The 19,820-nt window shown below is 44.9% G+C and overlaps 1 protein-coding gene across 7 annotated transcripts in view; it reads right to left on the bottom strand.

The window, feature by feature from the left end:
- The window catches only part of CEP170 (centrosomal protein 170), a 556,616-nt gene that overhangs the window by 151,355 nt on the left and 385,441 nt on the right, over positions 1-19,820 (bottom strand). For all 7 annotated transcript variants that reach the window (XM_069234469.1, XM_069234471.1, XM_069234466.1 and 4 more), the window contains one exon: positions 18,039-18,300. In XM_069234469.1, the coding sequence (XP_069090570.1) occupies positions 18,039-18,300 (262 nt within the window). The remainder of the gene's footprint in view (positions 1-18,038; positions 18,301-19,820) is intronic.

The raw sequence follows: 19,820 nt of genomic DNA, 5'->3' as shown, positions 1-19,820 counted from the left end.
ATATAGGAACAAAACCATTCCTTCAATGTATTATATTTGATGAGAAAAAAGGTATAACACTGGCCAACTTTGATGTAAAATATAAACACCGCATCATTAGAAATTACCAGAACCGAAACTTAGAAGGCAAGCTTGACCACGTTTAGTTAAGAAAATATATGGGGTCGTAGGTTCAATAGTACTTATATTTTAGATTATTTTACTGAGCAAGGGGTGGGGACGGGGAGATATATTTGCCAAGTACTTCTTGTACGGCAGATGTAAAGCTTAAGATTCGCATGGCTAAAACATGAATGTTCATTTAAATCTGAATCCAGGCAGTAACATTTCGCAAAGGTGTAAACTGACCATCCATTTGTTGGCAACGGTCCATCAACTGAAAATTTGGGCACTACCATGGGCTAAATAAAAAATACAAAAACGTGTTGGTTAGTGGTGGGGGTAACTGATTGATGATTGCACCTGCAAGAACTCACCAGTTCCCCATTTTAATGAGTAATCAATTAAGACTCTCTTTAAGGTCTACATGTTCAAAGAAAATACAAACTCCCTTCCCCTCCCACTCACCAAATTACAACCAGAGTACGGTAGGAATAAACAAATAATTTTAGCGGAAATTGTTTGGCGGCGCTCTGTTAATATATATCTGGAATACATGGGACACTTCGAGGCAAAGAAAAATACTGAAAAACTGACTACAAAAGCCGAATTTACTACAACAATGACAAGTCTGGGGCATTCAAGATGGCTGCCCCCACACCAAGCTGAAAAGCGCTTGCATTATCTTGTGTGAGCAGATGAGGTAGAAGCCCTTCTTACGGCCTCGCCCACCTCAATTACTTTTTGTAACAATTACTATGTTTATATCTGGCTAGAGACAACTTTGGATGTACCGAAAGAGTTTATGCCATCAACGCACAGACTTAACAGCAATAGTTCAGCCCCCCTCAACCACTGGTGGATGTTTCAATTGTATATTAGTGATCCCACATTACAACCACTGGCTGCTTTAATTGTGCGTTCATGACATATGAAGCAATTACTGTGCATTGGATTGCAATACGCCTATCTGCATGGTATATTAAGTGCACATTGGAGGAAAATTGTTTTCTTGTGTTCCAGGGCTTCTTTACAGCTAAGCAGGTAAGTTATAGGTTTCGTAGCAATTGACTCAAAGATGTATTAGACTCAACTAAGGTTGTACAGGCTGGATCATGCAGTGGAAAGAAAACAGCACTCTTGACTGCAGGCCTTGCCATCTTTTGCTGGAAGTGCAATGCTGGCAGACATAACGCAGACCCTTGCAGCCGCTGAGGAGTAGACGGACCCAACCCTTCAGGGGGCCTACATTCAGGCTAAAGCCAATAAATATCTCTGAGATATGGGAGACTCAGGGGACCCTCACTACATTCTGCAGGGGAGGGCACACACATCAGCACTCAGCTTCTGACAAAGGCCAAAAAACTGAACAGTTTCCGATTGCTTCACTCACCACCATTTGTCTACAATGGTTGCTCATGTGACTATCCTGCTCGTCTGCGTCCCTTCTGGTCACAGAGCCTGCTATACGTAGTGAGGATTAGCGATTTATGATACGAATCTGAACATGCTCTAGAGATTACAGAGTAATAGTGAAAATCTGTACATGCACCAAGGATTACTAAATGACGTGGCAAATACCGGGCATTACCTACGGATTTCTGAGTAATGGTGCAAATTCTAACATGCAGTTAGGATCACTGAGGGATGCTGCAACCTCAACAAGCAATGAGGAATACTTAGTGATGGGCTAAACAAAACATGCATTTATCATTGGTGGCTAATAGTACAAATGCAGAAGTTACTTACCCGTAACAACAGTTGTCCAGGGAGGATATCCTCCATCAAGCATTAACCTTAGAATAATTCCCAGCTGCTAGGCATGACCTGTGAAACACTCATCTTTTACTTTAAAATCAGATTTCCTTTGCAAATATGTTTTCCCTTTCTAATTTTGGGGGAATCATTTTGAAAATGATACATTAAAAAATGTTATGAAAAATTCATCACCTTAAGAAAAAGAAAATGTATCTACTTTTTTGCTTTGGCTCACTAGTCCATGGAGCATCGTCTTTTTCAAAACAGTCAACTCTGCTTACAAGCGGCTATTTTACGCAGTACATTTTTCTGATTGAAGCAGACGGGACTGTGGAACATTATTTCTGAAAAATGTTTTTGTTTATTAGCCATTCTTTTCCGACCCCTCTGACCACGGCCTTGCGTCCATAAAACTTCCTCGCTTCTCTAAGGTATTTTTTTATTATTATTTTCCCCCTCACATTATACAGTTACAGCTCTTTCCATATGAGTGCCTAACGTTCTGCTCTAGTTTAACAGATTGAGGTTCAATCATTTTGTCCCTTTCGGTTTTGAACTTTGAGGATGACACTTTTTTCTGCCCCGTTGTACGTTATTTGACTATATCTTTTCCGTTATTTCTAGGAGAAATTCGGACTAGACATAAATAGAAAGCGAAATCGGAAAAGTTGCACTAGAAATGGAATTTAAAAAAAAATAGAAGCTAGGTGTGTCCGAGATCTAGCCTGGTAGCCAAAAATATTTTAAGGTTAAGAATATGGGGAGGATCCCTTGATGGAAAACTGAACTTAACATGCACAAACGGTTATTGAGTGATGATGCAAAGCACACTCTGTGCTGCAGCAAGGAGAGTGAATCAAAAGACAACTCATCTAGCCATTCACTCATCTAGGCGCTCACACTTTCATCCAGCCCTTCGATCACTCAACCAGCATTGCATTCATGCACTCCCCACCATCCCTTCTTCCATTTATTCAGCCATCCAACCATAAGCAATTGTCCCCGTGTATATCTATTGACTTCCTTCCATCCACGAGCGCTCCAATCACCCATCACTGTTACTATATATACAAACTTGCCAATCAATGAAGAATCACTTTTGCTCATTCAATAAATAACTGTTGGCTTTGGAGATGCATGATTTGATAGTAACTCACTCTAGGTCTGAAGGCATAAGTTTATTTGTTCCAGATGCAAGTTTTTTTTTTTTTTTAACGAGTTTCTCCTGCAGGTACAATGGAAAGCAAACCCTGTTCTCCAGCATGTCAGACAGTTATGATCTACTTTATAAAAGATTCAGTCATCGTAAATCCTGTAAATTTACTGGAGAAAACAGTGAAAGCATTGATGTGAATACGTCGCAGAGACCATATCACAAGTATTCACCCCTGATGCACTTGAGTTAAATTATGAAGCTTGACACCAAAGGCCAGACGAGAGGTTCTCTGCAAACTCAGAGCGTTAAAGGCTATGATGCATTCAGCCTCTACTTTGAGACAGCAAGGCGGGGCCACTGAGAGAAGGGGTTGATCTCAACAGAACAGAGAGTGTAAGGTGACAGAGTCAAACCGAAGATAAACCATTGATAGGCCCATAGGGTTTAACCCTGGCTTAAGCAAAGCAGTGCCCCTATAAAAAAATGGCATTAAAGGTGCTAGTGGGAATTGGGGATTAAAGAGCAGCACGCATTGGGGCAACCTTCAAGAACCGCGAAGAAAACCTACAAGAAAGTTCTGGTGCATCCCAACTATCAACAAAGCACTGCAAACCCCAGAGAGCGGTACAGGTCTTGCCATAATGAACAAATGGAAAAGCAGTAAGCCCAGTGGTGGTGGAGTGCAGATCAAATGTACTCAGACACTCATTCTAGGCCAGTGAGACACAGCAAGTCAACAGAAGCACTGAGCCACACTAGCATGTCGACAAAAGCTGGGGCCCTTTACTTGGAATAAGAAACAGTAAGCCTGACAACCACATAAGGCAAAGGTTGGCAGATCTAGCAAAAAATATTGGACACAACGGCCCTAGGAGAAAGTCTTAAAGTCTTTCTCTGAGGAGACTTGAAGGGCACCCTAAGCACACAGCCTATGTGGCCGAAGAGAAGACTGGATGGCCTACAACATCACAGAAGAACCCAGGATTGGCCATCAAGGCACATGGCATGAAAGTAGATGAAATGAATATGTTACTTACCTATGCTAATTCCTTATCTTGTAGAGACTATCTAGCTCCATATTCCTTACCTTAGAGTTACCCCCAGATGTCAGACTGGATCGGGAAATTTCTCATGAGCAGTACCCCTGCGCACTGGTAGGTAACGTCGTTCGGCTCTGCAAGGCATTGTCCACACCGGAAGGGACGTGCACAAGGACTCTGCAGGAACCATCCCAGCATGTTTACACCAGTTTCTTTTTGCAACTTGCCAAAGGGGGAATAGAGCATGGAGCCATGAAGAACACTGACCAGTAGCGTGTACAACTAGGGGCCTGAAAGGGGAACAGTCTTGTTTCTAGAAATCTGTTTCCAGAGTGGAGAGGATGGGTGGGTCGGTAACAAAACTGCAGTTAGAGTTTCAGATAACACGTTACCAAAGGTAAGTAACTTGTTCAATTGATAAAGCCTCCTAGTCGCAGATTCCTTAACTTAGAATAGATACCCAAGCAATACCTACCGGAGGTGGACCTGCAAAACAATTTGATACCTAAAAAGTCCTGCAGCACGAACGAGCTAAGTGCTCATCCCAACGGATCGCAGACTGTCCAGGCAGCAGAATTTAGTGAATGTGTGCAGAGAAGCCCTTGTTACTGCCTGGCTGATGCCCAGATCTGTGCAAACGCAGTGGTCACAGCCTTAGCTCTGGTGGAATGAGCAGGCAAACCCTCTGGGGGTTGCTTCTTGGCGAGTGCATAGTAGATTTAAATGCAGAGCATAATCCAGCAGATGGTCCATTTCTGCTCAACCTTCCCTTTCTTAATCCCAACATACCCCACAAAAAGTTGCTCATCCACCTGGTACAGTTTTGTGTGGTCAAGGTAGAAAGACAATGCTCTTTTTGGGACCACTCGGTGGAGTCTCTCCTCTTCTTTAGAGGGCGCGTAAAAGGTAGGTAAAGTGATGGGCTGACCTGCGTTCAGCAAGAATGACTTCTCATCCACTTTGTCAGAGAAAAACTAAATGTAGGGAGGCTTAGAGGACAGTGCCTGTAGCTCGCTGACCCTCCAGGCAGATGTCATTGCCACCTGAAAGGCTGTCTTGATGGCGAAGTGCATAAGAGGACAAAAATGAAGTGGCTCTAAGGGAGTGCACATTAAGAAAGTAAGAACCAAGTTAAGGTCCCATTGAGACATGACAAAGAGAGCTGGGAGAAACATGCTGCAGACCTTTAAGGAAACTATAGAGGGCTGATCAACTGGATCTCAATTTCTTACTGGCAGAACCCAGAGAGTCCGCCTTCCACCATTCCAGTCAGAAGCCTCCACGATCATCTGTGGCGTCCCCCAGGGTTCCTCACTCAGCCCTATGCTCTTCAATGTCTACATGGCCCCTCTCACCAACATCGCACGAACACACCACATCAACATATCATACGCAGATGACACTCAGCTAATCCTCTCCCTTACGAATGACCCTACTACTGCAAAAAACAACCTCCACAACGGACTTCACGCCATCTGGATGGAATCAAGCCGCCTCAAGCTTAACACCGACAAAACTGAGGTCCTCATTTTCGGCCCCAACCCTTCAGCTTGGAATGACTCCTGGTGGCCCAAATCTCTAGGTACCGCTCCCTCGCCCACCACCTATGCTCGCAACCTAGGCTTCATCTTGGACCCCACTCTCAGCAGGACTCAGCAGGTCAACACAATCTCCTCTTCTTGCTACAACATTCTCCGCATGCTCCGTAAGATCTTCAAGCGGATCCCCGTCGAGACCAGAAAAACCGTCACCCACGCCCTGGTCAGCAGTAGATTGGACTACGGTAACACCCTCTATGCTGGAACAACAGACAAACTGCAATCAAAGCTACAACGAATCCAGAATGCAGCCGCCCGCCTCATCCCAGACGTACCACAGCGCAATCACCTCTCCCCCACCTCCCCCATACCAAAGAGGATCACCTTCAAGCTCCTGACCCACGCTCACAAGGCCCTCTACAAAACAGGACCCCGAGTACCTCAACAACAGACTCACCTTCCACACCCCTGCACGTCATCTCCGCTCCGCCAGCCTCGCCCTCGCCACCATCCCCCGCATCCGACGCACCACTGCCGGAGGAAGATCCTTCTCACACCTCGCCGCCAAGACCTGGAACTCGCTACCGCTCCAGTTACGCCAGACCCAGGACCTCCTGACGTACAGGAAATGCCTCAAAACATGGCTTTTCGACCAGTAGCTTCCCCCCCACCACCCCAGCGCCCTGAGACCCTAACGGGTGAGTTGCGCACTTTATAAAAAAAACTGATTGATTGATTGATCTGGCAGCTGCAAAAAAAAAGCAGACATGGCAGATAAATAACCCCTCAAAGTTCCCAATGCAGAGCCCTGCTAGGTCAGAGTTAGGATAAACAAAAGAATCTGAGAAAAAAAGAGTAGAAAATAAATCAACCTGTTTCTCAGCACACCATGCCACATGCCACAAATTTATTCCAGCGGCCGGCGTATACCGTCTTGGTTGAGGGATGCCGAGCTGCCAGGATAAACATAACAGACTTCGGGCTGAAAGACGAAAGCTGTCATCTGTCGATGCTCAAACTCCACAAATGAAGGCAGAGGGTTGACATATTTGGATGGAAACCCTCCCCTTGTTGCTGCAACAGAATATTCTCCCGAAGGGGCAGCCTGATCAGAATTTGTAATCTGCTAGACACCTTCGGCTAAGTTAGTCCGACCTGGCATTCAGAGAACCCGCCAGGTGTTGAACCACCAGGGATATGCCCTGACATTCCAGCCATGTCCAGAGGTGCAGGGCTTCATGCCAAAAGTGCATCCATACCCTGCCCTGTTTGCTGCAGTACCACATGGTAATGGAATTGTCTGTGAACACCTCCACTAGCCTTCCCTTACAGGAGGGTAGAAAGGCTTTCAATGTCAGACATAGTTCGGTGCTCCAGTAGGTTGCTGTGGAGTCAGGATTCGACCAGAGACCTTTGATCTCCAACTCTCCCTGATGGCCGCCACATCCTAGGAGTGACTCTTCTGTCAGTACTGTAAAATCTGGTAGGGGAAGTGAGGAAAGTCTGCCTCTGACCCAATCACGGTTTATTAACCACAACTGCAGATATTTTGCAGTTCCCTCCGAGATCAGAACTGTGTAGGTGAGATTTCCCTGATCCTGCACCCAACGGAACTTCAGGTCCCACTGCAGAGCCCTCATATGCCACTTGGCATGTTTTATTAATAGGATGCAGGAGGCCATGAAGCCCAGAAGCCTCAGAGTCATTCCCACCAAAATCCAGGATAGAGCCTGAAACATCAGAATCATAACCTGAATATCCTGGACTCGCTGCTCAGGAGGATAGGCCCGAAACGGCAGTCCAGAACAGCTCTGATGAAAGGGAGCGTCTGAAAGGGAGTCAGGTGAGAATTTGGAACGTTTATAGTGAACCCCAGTGAATGCAGGAGGTTTGCCGTAGTCTGAAGGTGGGTGACAACTGTCTGGGGCAAAAGAGCCTTCAACAGCCAGTCGGCAAAATAGGGGAAACTCAAACTCCTAGCCTGCGCAGATGAGCTGCGACCACCGCCATCACCTTGGTGAACATCCGAGGGGCACTGGTAAGGCTGCAGAATAGTACGGGAAACTGAAAGTGCTTGTGGCCCACCTTGAATCGCAAGTAGCGCATGTGGGCAGACAGGATGGGGATATGGAAATATGCATCCTGCAAGTCCAATGCTAACATCCAGTCTGCTTGGTCTGGGAAAGACAAGACACGAGCCAGAGTGAGCATTATGAATTTCTCCTTTTTGAGAAAGCGACTGATGTCCCGCAAATTGAGAATAGGGCAAAAGCCCTTGTTCTTTTTGGGTATCAAAAATTAGTGGGAATAACAACCACTGCCTACTTCGGATATCAGGACCCTTTCTGCGGCTCCTTTGACCAGGAGAGCCGCAACTTCCTTGCAGAGCAAAACTAAGTGATCCTCCATCAGCCGTTCTTTTCATGAAGGCATTAGGGGAGGGAAAGGCTAGAAGGGGAGGGAATCTGATGATCTGCAAGACCCATTTGTTCGATGTTATGGACTGCCAGTGAGGGAGATGAAATTGAATCCTCTCTCCAACCGGACGTACATGGTCTTGCAGAATCACACTAGGTGAGCTTAGATGCTGTAGAGGTGGGGAAATGGAGGGCTGGGTGGTGGACAACTTCTGGCCAGACCCTCTGGTCCTGAAGGCACCAGGAGCGCATCCCCACACAAGAGGTTGGCCTGGTGGAGGACGGTGGCTGGCCTGTGGATGGTGTGGTGTCACGCCCCCTTCCAAAGCCTCGAAAGGGGCGAAAGACTGTTGGCGAGGGGTCACCGAGGGCCCAAGGACTTGGTCAAGCACCAAGTCTGCTTTTTCACTAAATAGACGAGACCCATCGAAGGGCATGTCTATGAGGTATCCCTGGACATCCCTCGAAAAGCCAGATGTACGAAGCCAGGAGTGACATCAAAGGGCCACTGCTGACAAAATCGCTATACCCAGCGAGTCAGTCGTGTACAACACACACCTTATGATAAACTTCACCGGATCTCTCCCTTCTTTAACTGCTTGAGAAAGAATGGCCTGTGCATCCTCCGGGACCTGAGGCTGTAATTGAGCCACTGTATCCCACAAAGTGTGGGAAAAACGGCCCAATAGGCATGAGGTGTTTACCGACCTCAATGCCAGGTTTTTGGAAGAAAAAACCTTCTTCCCATGCTGACCTAGCCTATTGGATTCCCTATCCGGAGGTGCCCATGGGAAGGCGCCATAGGAAGTAGATGCTTGGACTACCAATCTTCTTGGGGTTGGGTGTTGTGTAGGGAAACTAGGGTCACCAGGCGCCGGGTGATGGCGGTGGCCAATTGTCCAGTTTACAGGAGCCCCTGTGCTGGGTTTGGGCGCCGTACCCAGCAGGACATCAGTGAGGGCTTCATTGAAGGGCAACATTGGTTCTGATGTGGAAGTCCCTGGCTGAAGTACCTCTGTCAGGAGGTTAGTCCTGATCAGCACCGTAGGCAAATCAAGGTCAAGGACCTCCGCTGTCCTATGCGCCACCACTGCATATGTTGCAGCCCCCTCCATAGCCACCATAGGGGGAGAGAGCAAGCCAGTATCTGGAGAGGTGTCCAGTCCACTGGCCTCTCCTAGCTCCTCATACAGGTCCAATGGCTCCATGTGGGTTTCTAGAGGTCCAAAGACACCTCCCCTTCCTCACCAGTGCTTGGCTGTTCAAATAAATGCTACAACAAAGATCTGGTACCAGTGGGCACCATCCGTCATCCTCACACAGACACAAAAAGACTCGACAAAAAGGTTGAAAAAGGTCTTTCAAAAAGACTGAGGGTAGCTCTTCTGGATCTGCGCTTAAATGGTGCAGAAGGAAAATCACTGACGTATGTGCGCCTGGGTGGTGCCTTTATAGGCGACTGCGACGTCACAGATGGCTCCAACGACACCACGTGGATGCGAACAACGCCACCCGACGGCATGCAGGAGGGTATTGCCGAGCAAAAGTTCCAGATTCCAAGTTGAGGCCTGGAAATTCTAAAGATAAGAAATATGCAGACAGAAGTCTTTATCAGATGCATTATGTCAGAATACAGAGTTTGCCACACTTTCTTTGGATAACAACTGCATGGATTGATACTCCAACAACTGTATGGGATGTTGAAAACATTACAACTGGTCCAAGTCCTTGAAAAAAACAGTGGCTGTACAGACTTATGCAGCTAAATTTTACCAGGGGTTTGCGAACTTCAACTTCTGTATTTCGTTTACCAAGCATTTGACAAATTACAGGCTCATTTTACTTTTTAATGTTGATCTCTATACTATTTTGAGAATATTCAACGTTAGGGTGGAACCATTAATGCTGATGACTGTAGATCATTCTCAAAGATAGTTTATTAAAATGCTGATTGATATGAAGTTAGCGAAAGGGGAAAATATACCTTCAGCTGCTATTCGAATACATGATCTGGTCCTACCTATATATAATTATAAACTTGTTCAAGAAGAGTTGCTGTGATATCTGCTGCATTATCATCTCTTCCAGTCCCTATCATTCATGTTATTGAGAGGTATTACATAAATCCCCGACCTGTACAAAATGAATAACGGATATTTGCAACCAGCAGCATTAGTTTATTAGTCATCTGAGGTGTGTCACAAAGAAACAGAGAGTGTGATAAGTGCTGGATTAAGTGTAAATAAGAGAAGGTGCAAATGAGCAAATGAACAAATTACTTACTTTCAGTAACATTTGTTCTGGTGGATACAGTATCTACCTGTGGATTCCTCACCTTTTGAATACCCAATGCGCCAGCATTAGATGGAATTTTTCTCTCTAGCTCTTTATGTCGACGAGTAAGTCACAATAGCATGGCTCCGCACACAACTCTGTCTGACGGCACCGGAGCCATAAGAAGTCCTCGCCGACATGCTGACATCAGTTTCATCCACTTTTTTCTCATGCCTTCAGGGCAAATGGGTGAAACCAATGTCACAAATACAACAACATGTGCATTCTCAATCAAAGATTTATATGTGTACACTTCATGAACATGGCATATCAAAGACAAACATTATCTACAAACAGATTGCTTCTTCTTCTTGGATTATTCAGACCGGCAAGGGGGAGGTGGGTCGGTCAGTGAGGAATCCACAGGTAGATACTGTACTCACCCGAAAAAGCGTTACCGAATGTAAGTAACTTACTCTTCTGATGGATATATCTACTTGTCCATTCCTTACCTTTTGAATAGACTCCTCACGCAGTTCCACACTCAGAGGTGGGTGCTAATCTGCATGTACCAAGAAATCCTACAAAATAGGAAGGACAAAATGACCATCCCACTTCACTTCAGAATCCAAGCAACAGTGCCTTTTGCAAGTGTGGAGGGAAGTTCAAGTTGCCGCTTCGCATATGTGAACAAAAGGAACACCTCTAGCCACTCTGGTGGAATGAGCTCTAATACCTTCAGGTGGCTCTTTCTTCACCATGGCATAGCAGATCTTTGGATGATACATCTGGATAATGTCCTCTTGTGGACAGCCTTGCCCTTCTTTCTACCCACATAGCCAATAAACAGCTGATCATCGATCCTCAGATCACATGTTCTATCAATGTAGAAGCTCAAAGCTCTTTTTGGGTCCAAACGATGCAGCCTTTCTTACTCCTTAGAAGGATAGGCGGGAGGATAAATAGTAGGAAGTGTAATAGATTGGCCTAGATGGGAAGGACTCACCATCTTCCGCAGGAAAGCAGCTCTGGTTCCCAGAACCACTTTATCCTTATACAAAGTAGTAAACAGGGCTTTAACACTTTAAAGCCTGTAACTCACTAATGGCTATAAAAAAAGACAGTTTTAAAAGTGAGAAGTCTTATCGGACAGCTATACAATGGATCAAACGGAGCACCCATAAGAAAAGTTAAAACTAAATTAAGGTTCCACTGAGGCATAACAAACAGAGTAGGAGGATATATATTAGCTAGCCCCTTGATAAAACTATAGGAGACTTAAACATGGGAAGGTTGATTATGTAAGCAAATAAAAGCTAACAGTGCATATAAATAATCCTTCACTTTCGCAACTGCACAACCCTATTGCGCCATGCAAAGTGCAAACTGCAAAACATTCGATAACTGGGCTTTCAAAGAGTCAACATCCTTTACAACACAGCATTTTACAAATTTAGCCCATCTACCAGCATATACCATCTTGGTGTATTTCAGCTGGTCGATAAAATAACAACCACCACTTCATGGGGTAGAGAAAACGAACTCAGATTGCCCAATTCAATCTCCAAGCATGTAGGTGCAAGCTCAGGAGGTAGGGGTGTAGAACCTGCCCCTGCGAGAGGAGGTCTACCCTCTGAGGGAGACGGAGTGGAGGGCATAGCGATAATTAAAGAAGGTCTGGGTTCCACACCCTTTGCAGCCAAACCAGGGCTATTTACATGACTTAGGCCCGGTCTTGGCAAAACTTCCTCAGAACTCAAGGCATCAAGGGTATGGAGGAAACACAAAAAGTAGCTATGTGCTCCAGCTCAATTAAAATGTGTCCCCCCCGATGCTCTCCACATCGGATACTATAGGCTGCATAACCATGGGCAGTGTGTGTTTTCGTGAGTGGCAAACAGATCTATCTGAGGTGTCCTCCATAACCTGAAAATGTGAAATACCACATCCGGATGGACATGCAACTTGTGGTCTGCTGAGACTGTCCGCACGTGCATTCATAACTCCGGCCAAGTGATTTACCACAATGCAAAGATATGACCCTACTCCTCCCTGTTTGTTGATGTACCACATTGTGGTAGTGTTGCCCATCAAATCTGTCAAGATCTGAACCGACTTACTGCAAATGGAAGGGAGGAAGGCCATGAGAGCAAGATGTATCGCCTGCAACCCCAACAGATTGATGTGAAATAATTGTTATTCTGGGACCAAAGTTCTCTGATCTCCAGATTCCCCAATGTGCGCCCCACCCTAGATTGCCATCTACACCTCCCCATCGGAGAGCCACCTGCTGCACTGTCTATGGAGATCATGACTGACTCTCTGAGATCCCTGTTGTGCTGAACCCACTGCCTGCGGAGGCACCACTTTAGGGCCCTCATTTGCCAGCATGCACGAGTGACCAACAGGATGCAGGAAGTGAACAAACCGAGTAGGCTTAAGACCTCTAGGACTGGAACAAGTACACCATTCTGAAATATCAGAATCATAGCCTGAATGTCTTCAGTCTTCTGAGGAGGAGGGTACGCACAATTCACTGTGGTGTCCAGTACTGCCCTTAAGAACAGGGTGCGCTGAGAGGGCTCCAGGTGAGATTTGGGTACGTTGATGGAAAAACCCAGACTGAACAACAGTTGAGTTGTCAAATGCAAGTGATGCTGCACCAACCCCAGAGACTTGGCTTTGAGCAACCAATCATCCAGGTAAGGGAACACCGGTATTACCCACCCTCTGAGATGAGCCACAATCATTGCCATCACCTTCGTGAAGACTCAAGGTGTGGAAGTAAGACCAAACGAAAGGACTACAAGCTGGTAGTGTTACGACCCTACAGAGAACCGGAGATACTTCCTATGCGACTGCAGAATATGAATGTGAAAATACGCATCCTGTAAGTCTATGGAAACTATCCAGTCTTCTTTGCCCAGCGCAAGAATGACCTGTGCCAAGGTCAACATTTTGAATGTTTCCTGTTTGAGGAACAAATTCAAAATCCTCAGGTCTAGGATGGGCCTGTAAACGACTGTCGTCCTTGAGGATCAGGAAATACCTTGAATAACATACCTGACCCCTTTCCTGCTTCGAGACCAACTCTACAGCTCCCTTTAAAAGCAGAGTATGCACCTCCTGCTAGAGTAGCAGTAGATGTTCTTTCGAACACAAACTTTGTTGGAGAGGAAAGGAAGGGGAAGGGCATATCCATTTTCCACAATGCTCAATACTGACCTGTCCATTGTTATGGGCTTCCATTCTTGGAAAAAATGACTTAACCTCCCCTCCCACAGGTAAAGCATGCTCACTTAAGATGGTGAAACTAGGGTTGCTTTCCTTAAACATTAGCAGAGGAGGAGGAAGAAGGCTGATGCCCTGCACCTCGTTGTCTAGCTCTGCCCCATCCTCTATAGGATTTGTAGAGGGGATTGGCTGACGACTGCTGCAGTAAATGCTGCCTCTCTCGAAAGAAGCAGCTCTGGCCAAATGCCATAACCTACTCAGCAGTCTGTATCTCGTAAAGGGGTCCTGAAAGCCCAACAATTATGCTACTTCCTTTCTTTCTTTAAACCTTTCCAAGGCTGAATCCACCTAGGCACCAAACAGTCTGGATCTGTCAAAAGGCTAATCCATGAGGGTGGACAGTACAACAGGGGGAAACCCCGAGCCCCTTAACCAGGCGTGTCGCCTCGTGGCAATTGATGTTCCCATGGCCCTGGCAACCAAATCCGCCGTATCAAGGCCTAACTGAACCACCTGCTTCGCTGCAGCTTGACTGTCATTTAAAAGTTTGGCAAAATGGCCTTGAACATCCTAAGGTAACTTGGGACTCACGCCCCTGGCTGAATCCATCATAGCATGGATATCTGCCTAAAAGAAATGTGGATTTTAATGATTTCAATGCCATGCTACCAGAAGAAAAAATTATTCTTTGAAGATTGTTCTACCCTTTTTGGTTCCCTATCTGTAGGAGTCGTTGGAAAGGCAGCTGAGGCTGATCTAGAAGAACAAGAAGCCTGAACCACCAAGTTCTCCAGTGTCAGATGTTGAATAAAAAAAAGCAGGATCTCCAGGTGCTGTTTTATATGTCCTGGCAATAGATCTCGACACCGCTGGAGCCGATACAGGCTTCTGCCACACCTCCAACATAGGCTTGGTCGGGGGTCACTGAACGGTAGTAAAGGCTCCAACGTAGACACCAAAGAATGAAGGACTTCTGTTAACAAATTCTGCTACAACTCCATTGTCAGAAACCCTACATTTCAGCCGCCTTTCTTATGACCCCATGGTACCATGTCACCAGAGGTGGAGGTATACACCCTGGAGATAATAACTCCAACTTAACGAAGTGTCTAAACCACCTGACACTTCTATACCTTCCAATGCCTGTGATGGTACAGTAAGTTCATCCTCTTCCAATTCAGGATCCTGATGGGAGTCTAAATATTGTTGCTCTTCCAGAAGCCTCAGAGCCTCCCTCTGAGTCCTCAACCTTGACTCCAGCAACGGTATCGGAAGAGAATATACCAGTGTCGGTGATGTCGGTTGCAGAGCCGACGAAGTAGGTGTCGGCAACTTAAATGATGGCGCCGTAGAATCCATTTGAGTTGGAGTCGAGTGACGTGACATCGGTTGTGACCTCTCTAACGTCGGTACTGGCGCCGATGATTCCTGATGAGTGTCAGTCAGCGAAAGAGTCACCTTCCTCGGTGCCATAGAAGGCCAGTGGTACTGGGCCGTCGGCATAAAGGGCAGGAAAGTAGCCTGCCAATAGGGAGCCGGGAAACCTCAAAGGAGAAGGACAATGGACCAGCCAGCCGGTGCACCAGAGGAAGTCAGTGCCCTGTTGAAAATGCTATACACAGCATTCAAGTAGATCGTCGGAGCTGTACCAGGAGCTGGAAAAGTAGGATACTAACACTCCTGCGGAGGAGGTCGAAAGGATCCAGACATCGGCATGACCACTTCAGTCTCCTGATCACCGGAGAAAACTGTGCCACCGTAATTTTAGATGATGCCGGGATCTCCACTAAAGATGGCACCTGGGAATCTTCAGGTGACTTCGGAGAAAGAGACAGAAGACATGGACTCATATGTCCAGCAGATCGACGTCGAGAACCATGACATTATCTCTTCTTATGCAACCTCGAAGACCGATGAGACGATGACTCCGTCCGAGGTCCGGACCTGCGACGACTTTGCTTGTGCTTCTTCACTTTTGCCAAGAATAATTTCACTTCTCACTCTTTCAGAGTCTTAGGATTCATAATCTGACATGAACCACAGCCTGCAACATCATGATCAGAGCTAAGGCACTAGAGACAATCTTCCCTAACTGACATATGGCCCCCGCATTCACGACAAGACTTGAAACCTGAATTCTTAGGTGGAGACTGTCATCTATCGAGACAACAAAACCTTAATACCCTCGAAATAGTGTAACCAACACAGAGGTAGGAAAAACCGTTATGCATCGAAGCTGCAGAAAAAATGGAAGTGACATCAGCACGTTGGCAAGGACTTCTTAAAGCACCGATGACATCAGATGGAGTCGCGTACAGAGCCATGCTATTGTGTCATCCTCGTCGACGAGGAGAGCTAGAAAGAAAAATTCTGCAGAATGCTGGTGCATTGGGGTATTCAAAAGTTGAGGAATCCACAGGTAGATGTATCCATCAGAATGAGGGGTGTTTGTGTGATAGAATGTGTCATGAGTTTTCAGCATTACAGCTGTTTCAACTAAATGCTGTATACAAATGAGATTATTCTCCAGTCATAGTGGCTGAAACAATTCTATATGAATGCAATTTTCTTTTAGGGTTGCTAGCAGATGCCATGATCTTTATGGTAAAAGGTACTGATTGTACAAGCAGTTGGGTTCTGGGGGTAGGGTTTTTGAGCGCAGATTTGGTTTTACAGGAGAAGGGCACTAAGAGACATAGGGGTACCTTTGATAACCTAGAGTCTCTTGCTGGCCCTCTAGCTAGCATCACAAAGACTTAAAGGGTTCTCCTCAGCACCACAACAGTATGAAAAATGTTTCTGGGGTACAAACTTGACAGCAGGGTTATTTGTAAACAAACCTGTTACATAAAACAGATTATGTCTCAGGTGTGTCAGAGGATAAATAAAGGGAGTGGTTGCTACTAGGACTCAAAAATTCAGTGTGTTTTGTGTGTCTGAGACATTTTTACAGTCTACTGAAGGGTAATTTCACACTCCAGTGCAAAGCATGCAAACAATATGATTATCAATAATATTTCTGTGGATGGGAAATCCCACTAGAAAGGTGCTTAGGCTGCCTGAAATCTTTCACATATGGTTTGGCTCAATGCTTGTTAGGTCGGTATTTACAGTATGTTATTTTACATTTAATAACCAAAGTTGTATAGAGATTTGCAGTTTGTAACACTGGTTGGTAAACTTTAGGGTTCCAGATTTCAAAGAATTTGAATTAAGTGTTTAATGCAAATGAAGAGATAAATATGATTGATCCGAGATATTCGATCTTTTATGAATCTCTGAAATAATGTGTTGAAGACATAAATGAATTCAGAAGTGGATACTAAAAAACATTAGGAGAATGAAACTTGTCATAGCTGCAGGCAAGATGCACCACTAGATTGCTTTTTTAAGAACACACATAAACAAACCCAATAGGTGTATCAGTTGAATAGCACACACCCACACCAAAAGTAAATGCACACACTGAACATATGAATGCTTGCGTTGACAAATCAGCACAAGTACACGCATACATTCACAAGTACTAACATAGATACAGGCGCCTAGTTACACAAAATACCAAGCCTGACACTGATGAAGATGTTGGCCGACGTGCACACACAGACCAACATTCATGCAGGAACAAATATACTCCTGCAAAAATATATGCACATGCAGCCAAACAAGCACACGGACAAACAAAGTCATAAACATACCAGAAACATACAAACATCAATATACACCTATCAACACAGACAACTGGCAAAATGACAACCAGGTATACAGACCAATAACATAAAGCCACCTCATGCACACAGATCACCGGGATGGGTGAAGGAGGAAAGCGTGTCTAAGGGAAGAATGGAAGGAGGTAGTGAGGTGACGTGGGATCAACAGTTTAGAAAACACTCACTTAGTCAGGGATAATTTTCTAAAAAAAAAATTAAAACAATTAAAAACATACATTTGGTGTTCGTGAAGTTGTTAAATTACTTCGTCAAACTTGACAACATATCTTACAAACCAAAATAAACTGTTCTGATTTTTCGGTGCCCTTAATTCATCATATGTGGTTCACTCTCGTTTGAAAATACGCAGCAGTGCAAACATTTTGTACATGTTTTTTTAAACGCAGAAGGATTAAAAGAAAATAGAACAGTCTAGGAGAGAAACCTATCTGAAATAAACTACATCGCTGTGCGACAAGCACTCTTGAGACAGTGGCCACATTTGCACAGAAGCAGGCATACCTGAAACCATTGTGAAACTCTAAGCCTCGTGCATTTAATTTTTTGACAAACAGCAGTGACCTGGTATTTCAGCACCACTGTCTTTCTTATTTACTAAGCAAGGCATATAGCACCATCGGTGCTATTGAAACGAGAGCTACACAGAAAGACTCCATTAAAAATGGCGCTTTAGAGAAAACACCCCTTGGAAATGCTTTCTCTGCGCTCTTACAATAGACAGAGCACAGGCAGGGTATAACGCGTACAATTTAAAGTATAATTACTTTACATATTATAGTTTTAATATATACCTTGCTATTTCTTCACGATGAGCAGTCCAGTCCCGAATGTAATCTTCTTGCTCCTTTATGCGATGTTTGAGGGCTGCGGCTGGTGCCGTGACAGTGGAGGCTACTTTGCCTGTCACAGGGCTGGGCGTGCTCTGCAACCGAGGGCTTTTCACAGCTGGTGATGTTCGTAGGCGTGCATGTTTTGGGGAGTTACGATTAGATCCAAATTCATCTTCTGAAGTGGAAGCACACTCTGAAGGTAGGCGTCGCCATCTTGAGTTTGCTATACATTGATTTCAACAAGGAACAACCACATATGTTAGGCCTTCAAAGAAAATGATCTTTATACAAAAATGACAAGTAGCTTAATTTCCATAAGGTCTTTCTCATGGTTACCAACTTCCTGCAGATTATTAATTTTAAAATTTCCACAGGTGTCAGAAATAAGTCGAAAACGAACCACACAAGCATCATCAATGAACACAACTTAACAGCTGAATAGGTCCACTAATTTAGGTGGGTAAGTCACGCCTGTGACAGTACATGCACCGCATGTGGTCTCACGTGCGAGAGATATTGTATACCAGGGGCTTGCAGCCTGCCCACTGCATAACATTGGTTTGCTTCATTGTCACTCTTATTTGCTGCCTTCTAATTCACCAGTGCATGCTGGCTTCACCTTATTTTCTTGAGGCTGGAGCATAGACCACGTATTATTTGTTTCAGCTTGATTGCTGTTCTTCTGCTGATCGCGCTATGAATGAGGTACTTATTTTTTTGTTTTTACCTATCATCCTTGTTGAACCACTTGTCATTTGTTGCTATACTTTACTATGCCATATGCACTGCAAATAACCGCTTTTCTCCTCTGGAAGTGGATGTTTATTGTAACAACAGATGTTATCTGCTTCTAAATGTATGTTCACTACATTTGGAAAACACTGGCACAATTTATTTATGTGACAAGCTTTTTGGCAAAATGTCATATTTTTCTTTTTCACACATGTGGAGATTAACTAATTTGCTCAGAATCACAGGAGTGTGGTGCAGGGAACTAACAAGCATTGGCAAAGTCAACAGATCTCGCTTTTGTGACTATTGGCTTTACCGTTGCGTTTTCTCCCTGCTGTACAGCATGCACTTTGCCGACATTGGCAATGATTTGTAGCCCTGCTATACAGCAGCATGGCTAAAAATAATAATTAAAAAAGGAGTATGATGCATCCAGCGCTAATGCACTTTAAAAAGAAAAAGCACATTAGCCCTAGCTGCATCATAGCTCTTTTTTAAATTAGTTTTAGTTACACTGTAAAGCATCTGCGCTGGTGCACAGCATCGCTACAAAACATTGCCAATAGCTCTTACAGGGGAGACCTACTGGCTTTGCTAATGCTTATAACCGAATGAGAGAGCCTCAAGGAAGAAATTACTAAAAAAGGTTTAAGCATAGAGGACCCCATGTCCAGCGCCATACTGACTGCCACCCAAAATGTGGGGCGGAGACCAGATTTTGTGGAGAAGCAATATCTTCAGAGTCAGACTGTCATCAACAAGGCTTCCTCCTCACCAGTGTCAGAGGAAGATGAAAAGGGACTGGTAGATGGGGTTTCCCAGCACATAAGCTAGCTTGGTAGATGTAAGAAGCTGGCTCTCTATATGATACACTACAAAGAGGTACACTGTGCAGAGAGTCTAATGGATCCCCAATTGGTTTGCAAAGGCAAAAGTAGATAGTACTAACGCTCTATTTTGTGGTAGTGTGGGCGAGCAGTTAGGCTTATCAGAGGGTAGTGCTATGCATTT

The sequence above is a fragment of the Pleurodeles waltl genome, chromosome 5, assembly GCF_031143425.1.
Source record: "Pleurodeles waltl isolate 20211129_DDA chromosome 5, aPleWal1.hap1.20221129, whole genome shotgun sequence".
Classification (NCBI taxonomy): Eukaryota; Metazoa; Chordata; class Amphibia; order Caudata; family Salamandridae; genus Pleurodeles; species Pleurodeles waltl.
Note: the sequence above shows the minus strand (reverse complement) of the source record. Positions and strands in the feature narration are given on the sequence as shown.